Here is an 18,722-nt window from a genome sequence, read left to right on the forward strand (position 1 = left end):
ACCATCAACAACTTTTGGTGCTACTTTCACCCTTGGCCTTCTGTGAACTATGAGCTGCAGGCCGCTGAAGAGTGGGTGGGGTGGAAGGATCAAGAGGAGGAGGCGTGTTCCTACTTTTTCGAGTCACGTGTGTCCCGTAAGTGTAAAGACATGAACGTTTGACCCTTGTGGTTCACGAGTCATTTTGCGCTTGTTTCATAGCAAAATGATTCGAGAAAAATCCATCGCACATGACAAAGGATTCATTTATAAACGTACAAGTGCTTCAGGGAAGTGACGGGTGCAGTGCGGAACGTGATCATCCCGTTTGTCAAACAACGGTGATGATGATATTAGTTGCCAGTATAGATTGTGCTGTAATAAATCACTCTATACACACAACTATATGACTCTCTCCACAAACATAAGTCAATGAGTCAGAGACGATCCTGAGTAACATAATCATAACAGCAACGAAAATGTTAATTTTTTTTTAAAAATTAGGAGGCGGGGGATGTGCAGTTCCAGTCCCTTTTGTTTCTTTTAATGCCAGTGCTCACGCAATCATGTTTTCAAGACAGGTGTGAATGCTGAAATAAAGTCAAGAAGGTGAACTTAAGAGGAATACTGATAGTTAAAGTATGGTATTGAGGTTCCTAACCCGCATGACGAACATTATTTTTCACATAGGATTCTCCATTTTGATTTATGCACTAATTTCATCAATTAGGAGAAGGCTCAGCTGGACGCACGAAACTATGCTCATAGCAGGTAAATCCGTTTTTAACAATGACGAAGTGGAAGTTAGTTCCTATAGTAACTAATTATCTACCTATTGAACAGCCGAATTCATCTTCAAAGAGAAACAGGCACCCAACAACCATTCATCCAAGCAGTCCGTTAAAAAAGCAGGCATGGAATACCACAAAGACCGATGATTTGTTCCTCAGTATTTTATTTCTGGACACATGGTTATATGCAACAATAGTCAGTGAAAATCTGTATTTCAGACCGCATTATATCTGTACAACCACTGGTAGTGTTCCTGTTTTGTACACCTTCACTTCCCTCTCAACAGGACAATCGTCCAGCACATTTATTCATGACAAAAGTCTTGCCTATCGCCTTCTACGTGCAAACAAGAAAGAGAGATTCAAGGAACAGTAAAGCTTGTAGCCTTATAATTGAAACTATCAGTAATGTTGTTTTTTTTTCATGTCGAGCTTGGCTACGCATTTTTACGTGTTTTCTTTATATGCGGTGGATTAAGAAATCAAACGCAGGACATCTCATGCACAGCAAGGCGACAGATGGTTGGCTGGTTTTGCGCAGAAATGAAAGTACAGTCGTTAAAGAGTCGTTAAAGACAGCAAGCACTTCGATTTTAGGATATGAAGGCCTCTCCACTCGATGTTCCTTCAGCTAGATGACAGCTTATGGGGAAGGGGATTGTTGGGGAGGGAGAAAAGGCGGAGGAAGTTGGGGGGACACAGACTGCTGTGATCTGTTGGGGGAGGTCAAAACTATTTTTATCCCGTGACTATGACGCACATAGAGCTCATTTCCGGTCAGCATTTTACTGGTGCGCAAAAAATTATTTTTCGTAAGATTTTGAATGTGCTGTATGAAGGTGACTTTAAGTTGTTATACTGCTCTGGGGGGGGGGGGGGGTTAAAAATAAATTTAAAAATCTGGAGTTATCATCTTGGCTTGTATTTCCAAACATCATCACTATTCAGCTTTGTCACAAGCTAGCACAATCGTATAGATCGCGGAAACAGCAGCAGCGCTCAAATATTTTGTTTCCGACTCGAATCAGATATCTGCTCTGCCAAACACTTGTGTCACTATTCTTTTTCTTTTCAGCTAGCAACTCCCTTCCTCGTCGAGATTTGCCGAGGTAGACAGCTTGGGCATTTTGTGACATTGACATGATTTAATTCGTGCAAATGTCGTCTGCTGTTGGTGTCTCGCAACTTCTTTTCAAATACTTCAAATATTTAAAATCTTTTCAAAATATTTTTACGTCGTCGTCAAAATACAGATGAATGAAATTACAAAGCGGAAGAGTTTGTTTTTACCGAGCGTTCAAGACCTAAACTGTCAGCTTTGAAGTTGTTTTGAGCTGTACCCGCTTTCGATTGCGATGCCAAAGTCAACGATAAGGAACCCTGTGACACGTGCGAGAGAACACGTTAGGACAAGCATATTTAACAATAACTTCAACATGTTTGTAATATATTCCGCAGATAATCTGAACAACAGCTCCCTATCAGCCGAGAAGAAAAAGCACGACGTATTATAACATTTACAATTCATACGGCTGGTCAAGGACGATGTCAAGGTCGTGAACTACTGACATTACGACGACAACGGCAAAGCAAAACTCGAATAAACAATTGAGAAACAAGTAAACAAACAATAATAATAAAACAAGAGAAATAACCCTTTCTAGTGCTCGATGATCTTCTACCTACTCTATCGTTTATCCAGAACAGTAAAGAAAAACAAAATGTTTTGACATCCCGTGCATTAAAAAAAAAATAACTAACAGATTTTCCTTCTTTTAAATTAAGCCTTCTGTAGGTTCGAGCAAAGAGTGCTGTTGCATGAAGCTAAGTCGAGCCACTCAGTATCAATAACAAATGTCTACAATTTTGTAAATTGTTACACGTTTGCCATGTATTAACAGCCAGTAATAGTATCAAGCGAAAAGTTCAAGAAATCAACAAGTACACTACGAACACATACACCTCTCTCTCTCTCACACACACATCTGGTTTGTGCTGTATTTCATATGCTCCATAATGTATCCATAATTAAATGTATTTTTATCACACGATAATTTGTTTTTAGGCAATTTGTTTTTACATGAATCGAAAACATAGATGAACTGACTATTGCTCTGATTATCCTGGTCGCTATAGTAAGGAAGAATACAAATCTCTAAGCGTACTTCTTAGAATTGACATAAAATGGTGTTAGTGTTGGGCAGTTTGCATGGAAAAAAAAAAAAAATTTGAGGAACGATTACTTTAAGACTAAGTATCCATGAGTGACCGCATATAAAAAGATTTCACACTGACTGGTGCAGAGGTCAAAGAAAAAAAAAGTTGGAGCTAGTTCAGCAGAATGCTATCGCTGATAGAGGACAATGATGAGAAAGAAGATGATGGTGGCGACAGGGGTGAAAAGTTAAAGAAGAAGAAAAAGAAACAGATAACAAAAACATAGCCTAATAAGCGACACCAGGATGATACAGGTTGAGGATAAGTGAAGTATATCTAAAGGCTTCTAAAATTTTGATAGGTTGCCGCATGATTGAAGACAACATGAATTTTTCAGTTGTAGTAGCCAGTGGAAGTCACACATTGCTGCTGTTTAGGTATATTATTTTAAAAAGTCCCGAAAGTACTGGCCTTTCTTTTCTAAGGCGACTGCGTAACACAAGAAGTTCCACGAAATCAGCAAATGTATTTGTAAAGAAATGGACACTTTTAACACGCAGGATTAAAACATCAGGCAGGAGGAAACCTACTGAATGGAGAAATCTTTAGTATTCTACAGGCAATCGCAGTTGGGCACATTTACAACTGAAACCTCCATTGGGTGCACGATGGCGCACAGGCAGCCGACTGACGTCAGAATAGTGTCGGTCCAAACACAAGGTGAAGATTATCAAAGTATTTCCCTTCTAATGCAAAATACAAATATACATACTTACTTATTTAACAGGACAAAAATTATGGTGACTACTTCTGTACATTCTTATGCGTAATGCGATATTTAGCAACCCGATTTACAGATAATGTAAACAAAAATTAAGTACATCAATCCAGATAACTCCGATGTTACACATTTATGCAATGAATGTACAGGCATTTTGATTACTGGCATTGCAGGTTAAATGAGCGGATGAACCGATGATATGAATGAAATTGGAAAATATGTACACATAAAATTTGTACACATAAAATGAGGCTTTGAAGGCACGTCATTCATAATTCCAGCAGTGTGCACATTCCTACACTTCCAAAATAAAAATTAAAAAAAACAAAAAACAACTTCAGGCATTTGCTGGTAAACTGTGAAACACGTTTGTGTGGAAACGTACTTTTCCTGATATACTCAAACTGTATGGTCAATGAACAGGTAGACCCTTTCCAGGAAGTTTCAATGAAAGGTGCTAACATTATGAAATCTGAAAGTCAATCTGCGAAGAAGTTACAGGAATATATTAACGTATCTTCCATACATCCAAACAGTAGTTAAGAAGGTGCCTCCTGAACAGTTGTTGATCCAAAGAGCAGATAAAAAACATCTTTTAAACTTAACATTTCTTCTCTCAAACACAGCGAAAAAAAAAATGTCAGAAATTTCTAAGGCGGACGATAGGATATATCCAAAAAAAAAAAAAATTGTTTAACTTTCACAACTTTCAGGAACAACTCTTTTAGTATCATGTACTTTAAGGAAAATTAAATAACTCATCAAAAGCGAGTGGGTGGCGGGCTGAACTGTGTCTACAGATCCGCCAAACTTACTGAAACAGATTTACAGAAGGAAAGTAAAACTTTGTAGAAAACAGGGACCAGCAGCTGAGGGAGTTTACTGTAGACGTTAGGAAGAGGATTGAGCGTTCGAATGAAAAACAAAATCACGTGCAATAGTTTACTGCTCCCATATTTCTATCAATGCCAGGGCTACTTGGGTTTAACTGGTTCAAAAAGATAAGATCAGTGAAGTACAAAAAGGAGACAGGCTACTAATCACGTGAGACCAGTGACCCTACAGGTCACAGGTTCATTCAAATTTAGCCATTTTACCATTTGTGATAACAAAGAAGATTAAGCCCTAGTACTTCTTTCGCAAAAATGTAAAACAAACCCCATAAATAATCTTTGATAAAGAGATATTTTCTATGGGTATGCTTCCCAGGCAAATCGTGGTTGAGCCTCGAATACCAAGCACTCTCTTCTGAAGGTGAAGGGGTTTACTGTTCGCAGTATGTCTCGCTCCATCCTTGACACAACAAATAGTTGCCCATAGCATATCAGAAAAGTCAGTCTTCCTCTCTCTCTTCTGTGCTCATTCACGCTCGGCCACACACAATAAATATTTGTTCCTCCGATCTCCCGGCACTGTCAAACACACTGGGCTGGCTGCAGCCCCCGTCTCACTATATGCCCGTGATGGGAAATGTACACCTCTGCGAACCCAGGATGCCGTGGTCACTGGAGACAGAAAAATAAAAAATTCATTTAGAGGACTCATCTAATATCTTTGTCTTCTCTTAACATTTGCGATGTTTTATTCAGGTTGGAGGACGCAAATAGGTTTATTCGGTGTAAAGTTCAGATTCCAATTTATTAAACAGTGCATCATTGAGTGTACAGTTTACAGTTATTGAATATAGCATTGTAGTGCATACTTCTCGTTTCACAGCATATTCAAATATGTTTAGCTTAAAGCTTAATGTTTCATGGTAGGACCATGTAAATTTGTAAATTTGTAAAGTGTAAGTTTGCTATAGCTACTTACTTCTAGCTCCCACACAACACAACAAAGAAATAAATCCACAACAATAAAAAAATAAAAGTGATGTTTCATCTTTCTTTAAAAAGTTTTTCAAATTTAAGGATTCTTATCACGCAGTGGATAGCTTGTAATTCGGCACATTTCAAAGATTTATCGAGATAATATCGGTGCCCTACACCAAAACTGACGATGATGTGATTAGAACTGGTTTCACAGACTTCATGAGGTTTTTTTGAATGGCTGTGTTTTTGAGTGTCTGGTTTGATTGCTGATTTTTACACAACGTTCGTGCCGTGGAAACAACTCATAAAAATGGCAAACAAACACAAACACACACAGATTTTGAAAACGTTTGCTGTTTCATGGCGTTTCCACGAAACACGTTGCATTAGAGTAAAAAAAAAATCTTTAATTTACTTTTCTAAACCTACATACACCAAATATTGTGTGTCATAGCACTTCCCTACAGACAACTATTATTTTATTGGGTTTCTTGGTACAGAATGGCAATTTCTAACAGCAGGTCAAGCCTTTTTAGAAACGTTGTTTGTGCATCGCCAATAAAGCAAAATCTGAGACGCATGACAATACTGAACAAACAACTCCCCCACCCATCCTTTTTGCAATTAAAGAAAGACGATAAAACATTCAAGGTCTTTCATTATCGTAGCCAATCACAGAACATATTATAACCGGAGCTCATTATCAGGTGTTGTGAGTGGCGTCGGAGACAGCTGTTTGTGCCACAGCTGTTTACAGCTAAAGGAGGGAGGGATGGAAGGTTACACTGACAGACCATAGTAACAAGTAAAATATACAGTAAAATCACTGCGGTCGCTGGGAACAACGACGACTTGATTCAAGACCAGCGCAAACCGCGACGGCACCTGCGAGCAGGGCAACCTTCAGGGACCATACAGGGGCTGATGATGTCAAGGTTAGCACACGTGTCAACAGGTCGCTTCACTATGCTGTTGTTGCAGCTGCTGCCGACGGTATATCAAAGTCGACACTCCATTGACCTTGATCATGACCCGTTTCTCTGACCTAGCTGTTGACCTAGCCCCTAGCCGCTTCATCTCCATATCCGCCACCCTCGTTATCTATCCTACTTAGTTTTGGTCCAACGTTCTGTTGCTAATAATACTCCCTCCACGTCATTGCATTTCCTATTCTTTGAAAAGAAGTGTTGGATGTCCTCGTCTTTGGTCTGTGTCTGTCACATTTTGCAATCATCTGGGTGCACGCGCAGACAAAGAGAGAGAGACGTGCAAACTGTCAAACCAGTCTTCCCTTGCTGCATGCTTCCTTCACGCACATTATATGCAGTAATAGTAGAAATAAACTTAAAAATGCGCAACCATCAGGCACATCATTGGTCTAAAAGTTACTTTTTTTTACTCATAGGGCGTTTTGTTGTTCGCTACATTACCCTGTCTTCAATGATGCTTTACTTTCAAAGGACACTGATCTGACCAACATGATCTGATATTTATCGCCCCCTGTTTATCTTGGCGAGGGATGCAGACGATTGCTGCGGAGATCACTGTCACGGATGTCACGAACTTGCCCACAACACTCTGTCCCGGCCAGGTGTACCTCGTCCATTGAGCTTCTGCTGATCTTCACACGTGTTACAAAGGTGAGCCAGGGCCACGGGGGCCGGACTCAGCATGCATTGCACCCGAGTAACGTGCGTGATTATGTACCGGTCGGTGCATGCGACTCGATGATATCCCTTTCCAATCTGTCGACCCTTCGAGTGAACGAGTGCGCTGATGTTAAGGTCAGACCTGCTCATGTTAGTCAAAAGTGCAACCATAGCGAATCCCTGGATTAATCAAGAAGGAATGGAAAAACTTGTTGTCTCGAGCCAGGACAAAGCTCAAAACGTGCAAAAACTATTTAAAAAAAGAAGAAAATGATAAGACAAAACCACAACAATAATTCAAATACCTCGCTACAAACACTTGACAACCACTTCTCGAACAACTCGCGGTAAACATCTGATATAAGTGGATAGAAACACTTGGCACTCCCAAACATCGTTGTAAACAACCGAGTTGCATCGCTCCTAACATCTTTCGACGAGTAAGACGGTGCGCCATAGAAACCTGAGCTGGGTTGTCTACGAATGCAAGAAACCAGGACCGATTCTTGGTGAAACGCACATAGTATTATGGATGAAAGGAGTTTTTTTAACATATGAAACGATAAACAGCAGTTGACTGCATGTGCTGACAGACATGAGTTTGTGAATAGTTCATAGCCGTATGATGCATAAATACAAATAAATGACATATAAATATGTCAAGGCGATCATCCCTTAGGAAACATGGATGTTCGATCTGTTTGATGAAACTGTTAGAGTTTCAGCCTTTTTATCCTTGTCCTCCCCCTTGCTCTCTCTTAGTTAAAGAGGAAATGCAAGTCAAATGGGCAGTTGACCTTGCATGAGCGGGTCTGTATTTATCTCTTCAGTCGATCATTTGTCGAGAGGATCGGAGGGCGTGAGTGGGAGAGTGAACAGAGCGTGACTGGAGTGTGTGACCGAAAAATGTGACCGGAGAGCGTGAGGAGGTCAAGACGGACACAACAGATGCTACTGAGTTGCCGAGCTTGAATGTAGCATGCACTTTAGCCAGAAGACCTCACTAGTTGTCAAGATACATGTACAGTCCAGTGTTGCAGGGAAAGCACTCTACTTCATCTGATCGGAGTAATCTTCGCGTGGCGCCTACAGTGTGAGCTAACCAGTCAGTCCCCCGTTATCTTGTTCTGTCTCTGCACAACCACTAAAAAAATTCCTGAACTCTCCAGTGCCAATGAAAGTACGTTTGTAGTAAAAATTCTTTATTTAAATTTGCATACTTATATTTAAATCTAACATCAGGGTGTCAGAGAAGGCTGCTGTTTTTGGCTGTTTCAAGAACGATACATAAACACTGCCCCTCCGCCCTTCCGATCAATATCATCAAATAGACCCCCCCCACCCCAACCCCCCCCCCACCAATAACCAAAAACCAAACAAACAAACAGCACAAACAAAACAGAAAACAAAAGGCAACAACGTTATTCGCAGATACATTGAAAACAGTTATTGTAGAAAACTCACCATTACTGAAAATGTAGAATATAAAGTAAGTTAAGCGGATATACATTTAACAGGTCAGCAATAAAAGTAAACTTTAACAGTTGGCTCCGTATCTGGACGCTGGAATGTTAAAGGCTGTATACACAGTCATTGATATGATTACACTTAATTTTCTAAAGGTCGATTTTTCTATTATTCTCAATATTTCCTAAGCAACATGCATCAAGAAAGTCTAAAATAAAACCGATGAAAAATCATACTGATAAAGATACAAATTTGTGAAAATAGTCTGCATGCTACACGAAATTAAAAAAAAACAACCATGCTTGCAATAAATTTGTCTTATTATATATATATGTCATAGGCATTAGTGGAGTATGAATCCAGAATGAAGCATTGGCATAAAAATAACCAGGTAAGGACTATCAGCAACAGACATTACTCAAACGATTTTCGAATCACTGAAAGCTTAACCATCTCTTATGAAGGAAAAGTTGACATAAATATTATGTAAAACTAAGATATTTTGCGATATATTTACAAAAAAATTTCTGGCATGCAAGAACATTGCCACAATAATAAATAAAGACAAACACTACATCGTTCTCCACATTTTCTAAAAGGAACAAGTGTAATCAAATTAAAATTTAGAAATTATTAAATATTCTTTGTGATATACACATCTCCATGTATGCTTACTACGTGCAAGGATTTCACAATCAAGAGTACACGTGTTTCAAAATGGACCTTATGTGCAAAGAAGAAGACAAGTAGAATGATCGAAATCAATTAAAAGTAAGTCAATGTTAAAAACATAATATTAGTTTAGGACACAAGATTGTCGGCAAGAGGGGGAAGGGATAGAGCGGTGGGTAGCATCGGTCCTGAACACAGACAAACCCACCTTTCTACGGATAGGCTCGTCCTTCAAGGTTCGTAGATGTTGCTCTTCGAGTTTCGCCACATCCGGGCAATGGTAAGCCATTTTGGTCAAGGGAGCAAGGCGAATCTAGACCAGGCATGCCCTACAGAACACAGGCAAACAACATTCAAGGGCACATGCATGTATACTGGAGATTCATGCAAGGGGACACTGTTCACGGTACATTAGCAGTCTGCACGTAGAATTCACTGACCAACAGCTGGCAGAAGGTGTCTTTGTAGTAGACAGGATTCTGGCACTAACACTTAGTATATTTCCTCCATGCAGCACAATGTCGCGGGATCGCTGTATACAACAAGATGTTTGACTTTTGATCTTTAACCTTCTAGTAACCTGTTAATTCCAGAACAAAAAGCTCCCGCCTTTGCAACTCATTTTCTAGTTGGGTACCGCATGGACTGGTTGTCAAGAACTGGTTTGCATGTTTCTGTTGAAATATAAACCATTGTGTTTATGATGCTAGGTTGTCCTAAGCCTGTTTCTAATTTACCTAGCAAGGCAAACATAAAACGATGTTTTCAGTGCACGTGAGGCCGCAGCTAGCAACAAACGCAAGCCAGACATTGTCCTGCTTTTACTAACTTGCATTTTACAGTCTTCGTGCAGACTCCCACTGTCAACAAGTTTTGCAAGGTATTAATGGGGACAAAAAGTGAAGTGCATTAGAAGTGAAGACAAACCTCACAAACAATATAGTCACATGACGGAGATGCGCTCAAGCCAATAACAAAACAACAAGACATGCACACTTAACATTTCAGCGAGGCTTTAGCATAATCATGCTACCATACCATGATCCAGCAGAGCTCAAGTCGATGCTAGATTACTGAATAAGCCACTTTGGTGCTGCTTAGCATAGAGGGTCCTTTAACGAGGACCAGCGAGGCAGTCAGGTAAAATGTTCATAAAGTATGCTTAGCTCAGCTGATTGCCAGACTTTAGCTACCTAGCTAACATCTAGCTTCGTGCTGTGCACCAGGTTTATAGTCCTTGAATGCCTGCCATGTACCAGCCTCAGAATAGACTGTGCTGTCTGCTAAAACTTCTTTCGGTGACACTTGATATAGAAGTGCCTCAGCAACACTGTAGCACTGGCGCCAAGGTTTATTATTTTTAAATAATGGCAGAATCTCTTCCATCGTCTGCCAAAAAAAAAAAGTTGACCATTGACACCTTCCCTCTTGAGGCACTGATCCAGTTACCACCTTCAGCAATATCTTGTATCACGTGACACTGACGCAAGTGCGACTATTGCGACGTGGAGATGAAGACGCTCATATTGCCGAGTGTTGAACGTGGACTGCGGAGGACGCCCGCAGAAATGTGGAGGTTGCAGGAACCAACAGTGTGTTCTAGAATCCAACAGTATGTTCTAGGCGCCAGTAGTGTGTTCTATGAGCAAAGTGCAGCTAACTTGGAGAAGAGATGGGGAACTGAAGGGGGTGGGTAGGTGAACACTGTTCATCCAGATTTTGGGAAAGAATCTTGCTTTGCGGTTTATCCAGTTACTTAAAAAAAAAATTGCATCCCACAAGACCTTCAAAGCAATAAAGTTACGAAATGCCACATAAACTTTACAGCTTAGTACAACACACTTTGATTCACGCAAAATTAAACGATGCGTTGTGCTCAATAACCCCGTCCCTTTCTCTGTCACGAGGTTAAGTGAACAGATGTAATATTTCGTAAACATATAGATGTAATATTTAGCAAACATATAGTGCACAAAACCATGTAGATCTCAAATCATGCATGCAAAAAAGAAGGGGAGAGATAGGAAAAAAATTACAATTATTAGAAGATGCACGACTTGATGAAAAACAAGCAGACGTGCGGACCAAGTGCCCCAGGTGAGACCATGCTCCATGCAGACAGGTAGCAATGCAAAGAACGGGTAAGCGTTACCTTCTCCGGCAAAACCCCCCCACAGCCGGGCAGAGGCAGGCCGTCATGCCCGAGTGGGCAGGGAGCGTCTAACCCCGGGCTGCCCTGTGGATGGACAGCCATGCCAGCACTGAAGCGGTTAGTCAGCGACAGAGAGACGGCCAGCCAGAAACATCAGAACGGAACGGGGTGGGGATGGGGAGAGGACAGGAGGGGTAGCCGGGTGTGAACGTAAAGGCAAAAACAAGAGCATTGCAGGGGATTATTTATGTCAGGAGGAAATAGCAGGCAACAATCGAGGAAACGTTTACTGAGGCAGATGGACCCCCCAAAAGAGTTAAGGGGAGGGAACTCTGATGCTTTGGTCAGACATCTATATAAGCATCCCATTCAACCCCTGCCCCAAAAAAACTAAGCAACTCAATGTGCATTGAAGAAAATCAAGGGTAACAACTACTTTCCTAAAGTACTTAATAATGTAACTGAAAAATAAATTTTGGCATAAAAATAGGCAAGAAAACGCAACTACAGTAAATACGACAGACTTCTTGGAGTATATGGGGTGGGTGGCGAGACAGCCTGAAGGAGGAAAGGTGAAAGAAGGAGGTAGAAAAAGGTCGAAGACGGAATCAGAGTGGGGGTTGGGTTGGTGGCAGGGTGGGAGGGAGAGACAGTGACAGAGAAAGACTCCCCGTAAAGAGGTTTTACAAAGGAAAAGTCGGAGATAGTAAATGCACAAACTGGACGGGGATGCTGTGGAGGCTACTAATGGCATCGCTTCGCTTCACTGACTAGGTTCATCAGCAAAAGCTGAGCGACCAAGGGGAGGTGGGGCAGAAAGGGGGAGATAAACGGATCACTGGTTATTTAACTGACGGAAGATAAATGACATGGTTTTGTGTAACAAAATTATTCAGAGGATTTCTTGAAAAGAAGTGTAAAGCCCAAAGGCCATATAGATGTCTAGTGTTTTGACAAGACAAAGGGGAAAAAAAAAGAGGAGAAAATAAGGTCATGGTACTATGTTGTCTAATGCGCATTTAACAACACGGTATTGTAAACAGTCGTCACTGCCACTGAAACGTTTCTTGTTTACGAGAGAAAGCCTAACATCTTAAACTCAAACTGTCGTAAAGCATTAACAAAGCCAAAAAGCCAAAAAGCGTTACGAAGCAAGAAATTTAAAACACTGTTAACCAGGAAAATGATAAGCTTTGAAACAACAAAATCACTGTTAACGCAAAAGAAAGAAATAATAATTGCTGAAACAATCACCGCGAACAAGGAATCGGTCTACTGCAAAGAAACTAAAGCTTTGGGCAGAAACAAAATCGTTGTTTTAACTACAACAATTAAAGAATATGAAGGCAGCAACAAGACAAACCGTTATATGCATATCAAGACGTAAGTCATATGGGAACAGAAAATACTCTTACCAAAAAAAAAAAAAAAAAAAAAAAAAAAAAAAAAGGGAAAAAAGAAAAAAAAAATGGTTAGATTCTTATGCTGGAAGCATAAGAGAAGTACCCCACTTGATGGAAGCTAAAAGAGGTGAGGGGTGGGCAGCAGTAATGTCTAATAAGAAGCTGGAGGACGAGAAAGAGTCGAGAAAATTCTTTGGAAAGTCGAGACGTTCTTAGGGGAAGTAAAGCAACGGAGCCGAGTGAAATTCAGGCTGCAATCATCCAAAACGACCTGATGGTTATTTAGGTTTGTTACAGATTAAAATGAAAATGAAAAATATCACTAACTGGATCTCCTTTCTCTCCTCTTCGGCCACGCTTTCCTCTTCGACCCCTCTTGCCCTGCAACAAACACCCACCACTCACTATTAGTCTTATGAAAACACCCTCCACATGCACACGTTTCTAACATCAAACAGCCCTACAGTTTTGGAAAAAAAAAACCAAGGATATATCACGGATAAAATTTACCATCATAGTGATTGAACACGGACAGGACATTTATTAGCGAAAAAATATTGTCTACAGCACAGATAAGACTGTTGACAACCTGTATATATAAAGTCATATGCGAGCGTGGGGTGTGTGTAATCGGAGAGGGGAAGGGACAAATACACACATACGCAAAAATGCATACACACACACACAACATAACCACATAGGCACACAAATACACACACACACAAACACTGACAGTGAAAGAAAGAGACTCTGTGTATTTATTTACTATGTTCATGCGTGTGAATGTGGACTTCTAGCTAAACAGAATTAATTCCACTATCGTTCAAAAAAAAAAAAAAAAAAAAAAAAAAAAAAAAAAAGCTTAGTGCTACATAGGATGTGACAAGTAGTAAAAAAAAAAAAAAAAACAACTAGCAAGTGAGAGATCCATGACCCGGTCACAGCCAGCAATCAACGCTCACAAAAAAAAGCAGAGGTTATCTCTATTTAAGAAGTCAAAGGTCATCGAACTGGTGTGACTTTTGCAGCATCAGCAGGCGATCTCATGTACGACTCAACTGTCATGGGAGTGAATCGCCCTCACGCTGCTCTACTTTAGTGTAGTACTTCTGTCCTTTTTTTTTTATTTGTCCCAGTATCGTGTTGGTGCAGTTTACTACAGGGAGACATCGTTACTGTTACTAACACTGACTGATAGGAATGAGCATTACACAGCATTTGCCACGGAAAGACTTGTGTGAATGGGTGGCTGAGAGTATTCGTTTGTTAAGAAGCACCCGTATCTTTGCCAATCTGTAGTCTGGACAGTCAAAGTACAAAACAGTTTAACTTTAAAAAAAAAAAAAAACACTTTACGAGTGAGTGCCAAAGGGCGTGAACTCCTCTTCTACCGACCAACGTGCTTAAGGGCCTTTCGAACCAAACAGTTCTAGTCGGTTATATTTGGACAAACATTGACCCGAATCGTCGTATTTAGAAGTGGCAGACATGGTCACAGATATGTGTGCAGTGATGGAGGTCCTTAAGCCCACTGAAGGCACTAAAGTTACTCCAGTTTCTGATTCATACTCAAGTTTTAGCTACACATGCTCAACAGTTTGCAAGTCATGCTGACAGTAGCCTCGCTTTCATAATGTCACACACACACACACGTAGTTATTCATGCTTTGCGAGAAATGAAACATAATGCATGCACATAGGTTCCTTATCATTCGTTCGTTTATTAATTTATTCATCCATTCTTATTTTCTCTCTATTTTTCAGTATCATGCACATATAAAAAAAAAAGAACGAGAGAGGAGGGGGTAACCTACTAAACTGAAGACTCGAGAGATGGGAAATTGAAGAGTGAGAAAGGGGTGGAAAGAAGTAAATGACATGCACCTCTACGTGGACTTGAACACAGGAAGGGGTTATTACAGCACTACTATTGGTCAAAAATGCAACGCAAACAAGTGTCACTTTCCTCTGCCTCCCGTACCCCACAAAGAAATACTCATAGGGCAATTCTTCCCCAACGAAATGTCATTGTCACAATGTTAGGCACTGATGGATTAGTGACACTTAGGAGATCTCAAGCACCGTGTCTCACCTCTCCACCAGGTGGGCCTTGACCTCCAGGTACCCCAATACCCTAAAATCAGACAACTTACATACAAAGCTATCTGTCTATAAGTGTGCTCGGCGTTCTAAGAATAACACCCAATGAGCTGTGTGTAAAATCACGAGTGATTTTCAGCACACAGTACACAACACTAGCAAGTAAATAAACATACAAACATACCAAAAAAACCCACCCTGAGATGAGCAGCTGTCATCAGCATGGATTGAACAACACGTCAAAGTCAAAAGAAACCTCTCACATTCACTAAAATTTCTATCATCGTCGATCTTCTCTTCCATAAACTCATCATCTTAATTAAAAAACAATTCAGATTCTCACCTGTTCTCCTCGATCACCTTTGTCCCCCTTTTGACACGCGCACGGGCCATCAGCTGTGCCCATCGGACCGGGTGGGCCAGGGGGCCCCTGTAAGCAGCAATGAACGATTAAAGGGACAGTCAATAACTGACAGTAAGACCTACACACTTAATGAATTAAAGGTACATGAATTCATGTCACTTTTCATGCATCGTTCGGCGGATGCAAAATACACTTTTCCCAGTAAACAAGTTCTAAGCATCGATTTTATTGCATAGAATATTCATCTTGAATGTTCACGCAAATTTACTACACAAGAAATCAACATTGCAAATTAAGTTTGTCTTTTTTTATGTTAAAGTTAATATTAATCTATCTATGTATGCTACATACTATTTCATATAAATATATACTTAAAGAAAATAACGCAAAATTGCTTGCGATTATTAATAACATTAGTGCAAGATTTACTACAAATGTCACTAACCACAAGGTATAAACTGCTGCAGTTTAAATCAGGAACACGGAAAGAATAATATTACAATTACCTTCGAAAGGCAACTCAGTTGACCCATTTTCTGTGTTTTAATTGAGCGATACTTTAAAAAAATAAATAATGGGATTTCACAAGATAAGCTTGCTAGCTGACAGACATGTTGAAGTACATCCAGGCAAAATAAAATGTCAGGAAAGACAACTTTCACTCGAGCTGTCAAAATAACTCGAAATATTAGCGCACGTGACATGCGAAATTCAGCAAAACAGACCTGCGCCATCAGACGGCTGCTATCAACAAACATTAATTGTTATTCATTCAAGCAACAACAAGTGTCAGCAGTATTGTAAACAGCTGTTAGCACTCTTTATTCCTCTACACACATTTTTTCTCGAGCAAAACCATCTCAGTTTTCAAATTAGCCAAAATGTTCTGCTCAAAAAATAAAATGATTTTTTTAACAAGTAGAATTATTTGTTTTATTCTATTTTTGCTCAAAAGTTTTAAAAAACTGAATTAGGCAATAAATACAGCAGCTGTTATGACAGACACAAATCTCAGGTGCTTTCTGCCTAAAAGGTTGTAGCTTAAAATATGTCAAACAAAAAAGACAAAATACAATGGTGTTGTGTAAAAAAAAAAAAAAAATCCCACAAAGCAATAACAAATGTGAAGCCATCAATACCGATAGGGGTTGGGTAAGTTTTAAAATTTTTAAAAGCTTACAAGAGTTATAAAAGAACATCGACATCAGGAAAACATTCTCATACTAAAAAAAAAGACATCGCAGAGATTCTGTAGGAGAATCACTGATAACCGCTACTGTTAACAAAGGGACTACAGCAACACCAGAAAGGCTGCAACAGCAGCAAGCAACAACAAATTGAACAGATAATTAATATTTTATCATTTATTTTACTGTGTCTTTTCAGCTTCCAGGGCTCTTTATTCTGGAAGAGAGGAGAAAAAGGAACTACTAGTGTACAACAGTCCCCACATGCAGCATGCCGGATACATGTTAAGAAGGCAGTGAAACAACATTCAGTGAAGATAAACAACAACACATGCGAGTATGTAAACGGAAGCAAACCTGTGTTGTCTCTGGATCATAATTTTAAGGGACTTGAAAGTTCTAGAGTTCGCGATATTTTTTTCCTAAAATAATAATTTTTCGGCACAAATCGCTGACAAAGCATCGCCTCCATTTTTCTCACATGTAGGGTTTCACATCATTGCTTACAAAATAATGTGGGAAAAGTTTGTTGTTTTGTCTTTAGTAAGTTATTTGTAAAGCTATTTACACTACACATAGCTGTGGGCATCTTGTGGGTGTCAGTCATCTTACAACAGTTCCAGTATAGACGCAGGGTACTATCTGGATACCAGGCTGATGTTATCACTTTCCAAAACGCACCATTACAAAACATACCCGAGATTTAAGAGATTTTGTCTTTGATGGTGTAGTGTGACTGCTCCAACATAAAAGAGCGTCCCGCCTATTGCATGCAGCAGGCATAGAAACTCACTCTGCATATTGGTATCCTACAGATGGGTACAAGTGATGGCGGGTGGAGACCGAGAACAGAAAGTGGACGGAAGAAAACTTTTCTTTAAAGGCCGGCAATGTATGAGTCTGTGCCCTCAATCAACAGAACGAACCCCTACCTGAGCAGCCTACAGCTACCCTCTCCCACCTGATTACTGTTGGCTTGATTGTTGTATTACAAAGGAGATGGATTTGGAAGTATTCGTGGGGGAGACTAAGGTCAGACTTGAACCTCACACATTCTGTTTCACTGACAGGTCGCATCTACCAAACACTTTGTTTGTATTCTCCATTTTTATCATTAATCCTGGTATTTTATTCTTTGGAAAAACCTTGGAGCAGAACAAGCCGAGAAAAGTATTTACTTGTTCAATTTATGTCGTTGAAACAGGCAACATGAAATGAATAATGATAATAATAAAAAAACACTAATTTCATGCATGTTGCAAGAGAAAATTGAAACATAATATTGTAGACGCACAAGAGAAAAATAACGAAAAACGTTTCTCTAGAGAGGAATGGAATAGTTTCTTCTCACAGAAAACATAGTTATCGACTAAGGAGATGCTGCCATGCATAGGTAATATGGAAGGGGAGGGCACTCACCGGAGGACCAGCGTCACCCACTTCCCCTTTTTGGCCCCTCATACCGGGTAGACCAATGGCTCCCTACACGCAATTAAGAGTACATCGTAAGGATATTGCTGTTGGTACAGTCGCATGGTATAATGATATTAGGACATCTGAAGGGCATCGTTAAAGCTGTCACGTGTTACTATTACTGTACTTCAAAAAAAGGTTCATCCTTTCACTGTCAGAGTTATTGCCCATTTTTCTCTCACACAAGCCGGGATACTTTTTTTCGGATTATTGTCACGATCACGCTGATGACAGTGAAAGCACATTTGCCAGACGAAAGATAAGATCTGATACAAGACTCCCCAAAATACACCCTACATAATTAACCGCGAGTCAGATTCCGAAGCAAGGAATTCTTTCTTTTCTCCTTCTTATCCTCCTCCTCATTTTTTTTCTTTTTTAGGGGTTTTGTTCCTTTGAGACAGTATATGTCAAACTTATCAAAATCGATTACTTACTTTAATATTATAGACTTTTGCAGCAATAATGTAAATTGATGTAGTAAAAAATTTGCGATTCTCATTGGAAGAGAAAAACTGACGGGAAAATAAGGGGGCATCGCCCTGTGGTCTTGTCTTTTAATGCAGGTCCATTTGAGACACTGTGGGCTCAAAGTAACAAGAACAGTCGATTGCCCTAGTCTTGAATACGAGGCTAAAAGTTCGGCAGTCCCAATAAGGTGTCATGTCATCTGCTACTATCTTCCATGTTTTTTAAAAATAGAAAACACAGCAGCAATGGGTTAATTGTGGAATGA

At 39.9% G+C, this 18,722-nt stretch overlaps 1 protein-coding gene across 12 annotated transcripts in view; it reads right to left on the bottom strand.

Annotated features, from left to right (window-relative positions):
* Positions 1 to 916: 916 nt before the first annotated feature.
* The window catches only part of LOC112558212 (collagen alpha chain CG42342-like), a 99,474-nt gene continuing 81,668 nt past the window's right edge, over positions 917 to 18,722 (bottom strand). For 5 of the 12 annotated variants that reach the window (XM_025228550.1, XM_025228541.1, XM_025228615.1 and 2 more), the window contains 6 exons: positions 17,933 to 17,995; positions 15,306 to 15,392; positions 14,955 to 14,996; positions 13,190 to 13,243; positions 9,516 to 9,636; positions 917 to 5,213 (listed from right to left, as the gene is read on the bottom strand). In XM_025228550.1, coding sequence (XP_025084335.1) covers positions 9,520 to 9,636; positions 13,190 to 13,243; positions 14,955 to 14,996; positions 15,306 to 15,392; positions 17,933 to 17,995 — 363 coding nt within the window. In that variant the 3' untranslated portion in view covers positions 917 to 5,213; positions 9,516 to 9,519. Of the gene's footprint in view, positions 5,214 to 9,515; positions 9,637 to 11,459; positions 11,544 to 13,189; positions 13,244 to 14,954; positions 14,997 to 15,305; positions 15,393 to 17,932; positions 17,996 to 18,722 lie in introns of all 12 variants that reach the window. The other 7 variants (XM_025228557.1, XM_025228568.1, XM_025228563.1 and 4 more) reach the window with 7 other exon arrangements.

The sequence above is a fragment of the Pomacea canaliculata genome, linkage group LG1 (assembly GCF_003073045.1).
Source record: "Pomacea canaliculata isolate SZHN2017 linkage group LG1, ASM307304v1, whole genome shotgun sequence".
NCBI lineage: Eukaryota > Metazoa > Mollusca > Gastropoda > Architaenioglossa > Ampullariidae > Pomacea > Pomacea canaliculata.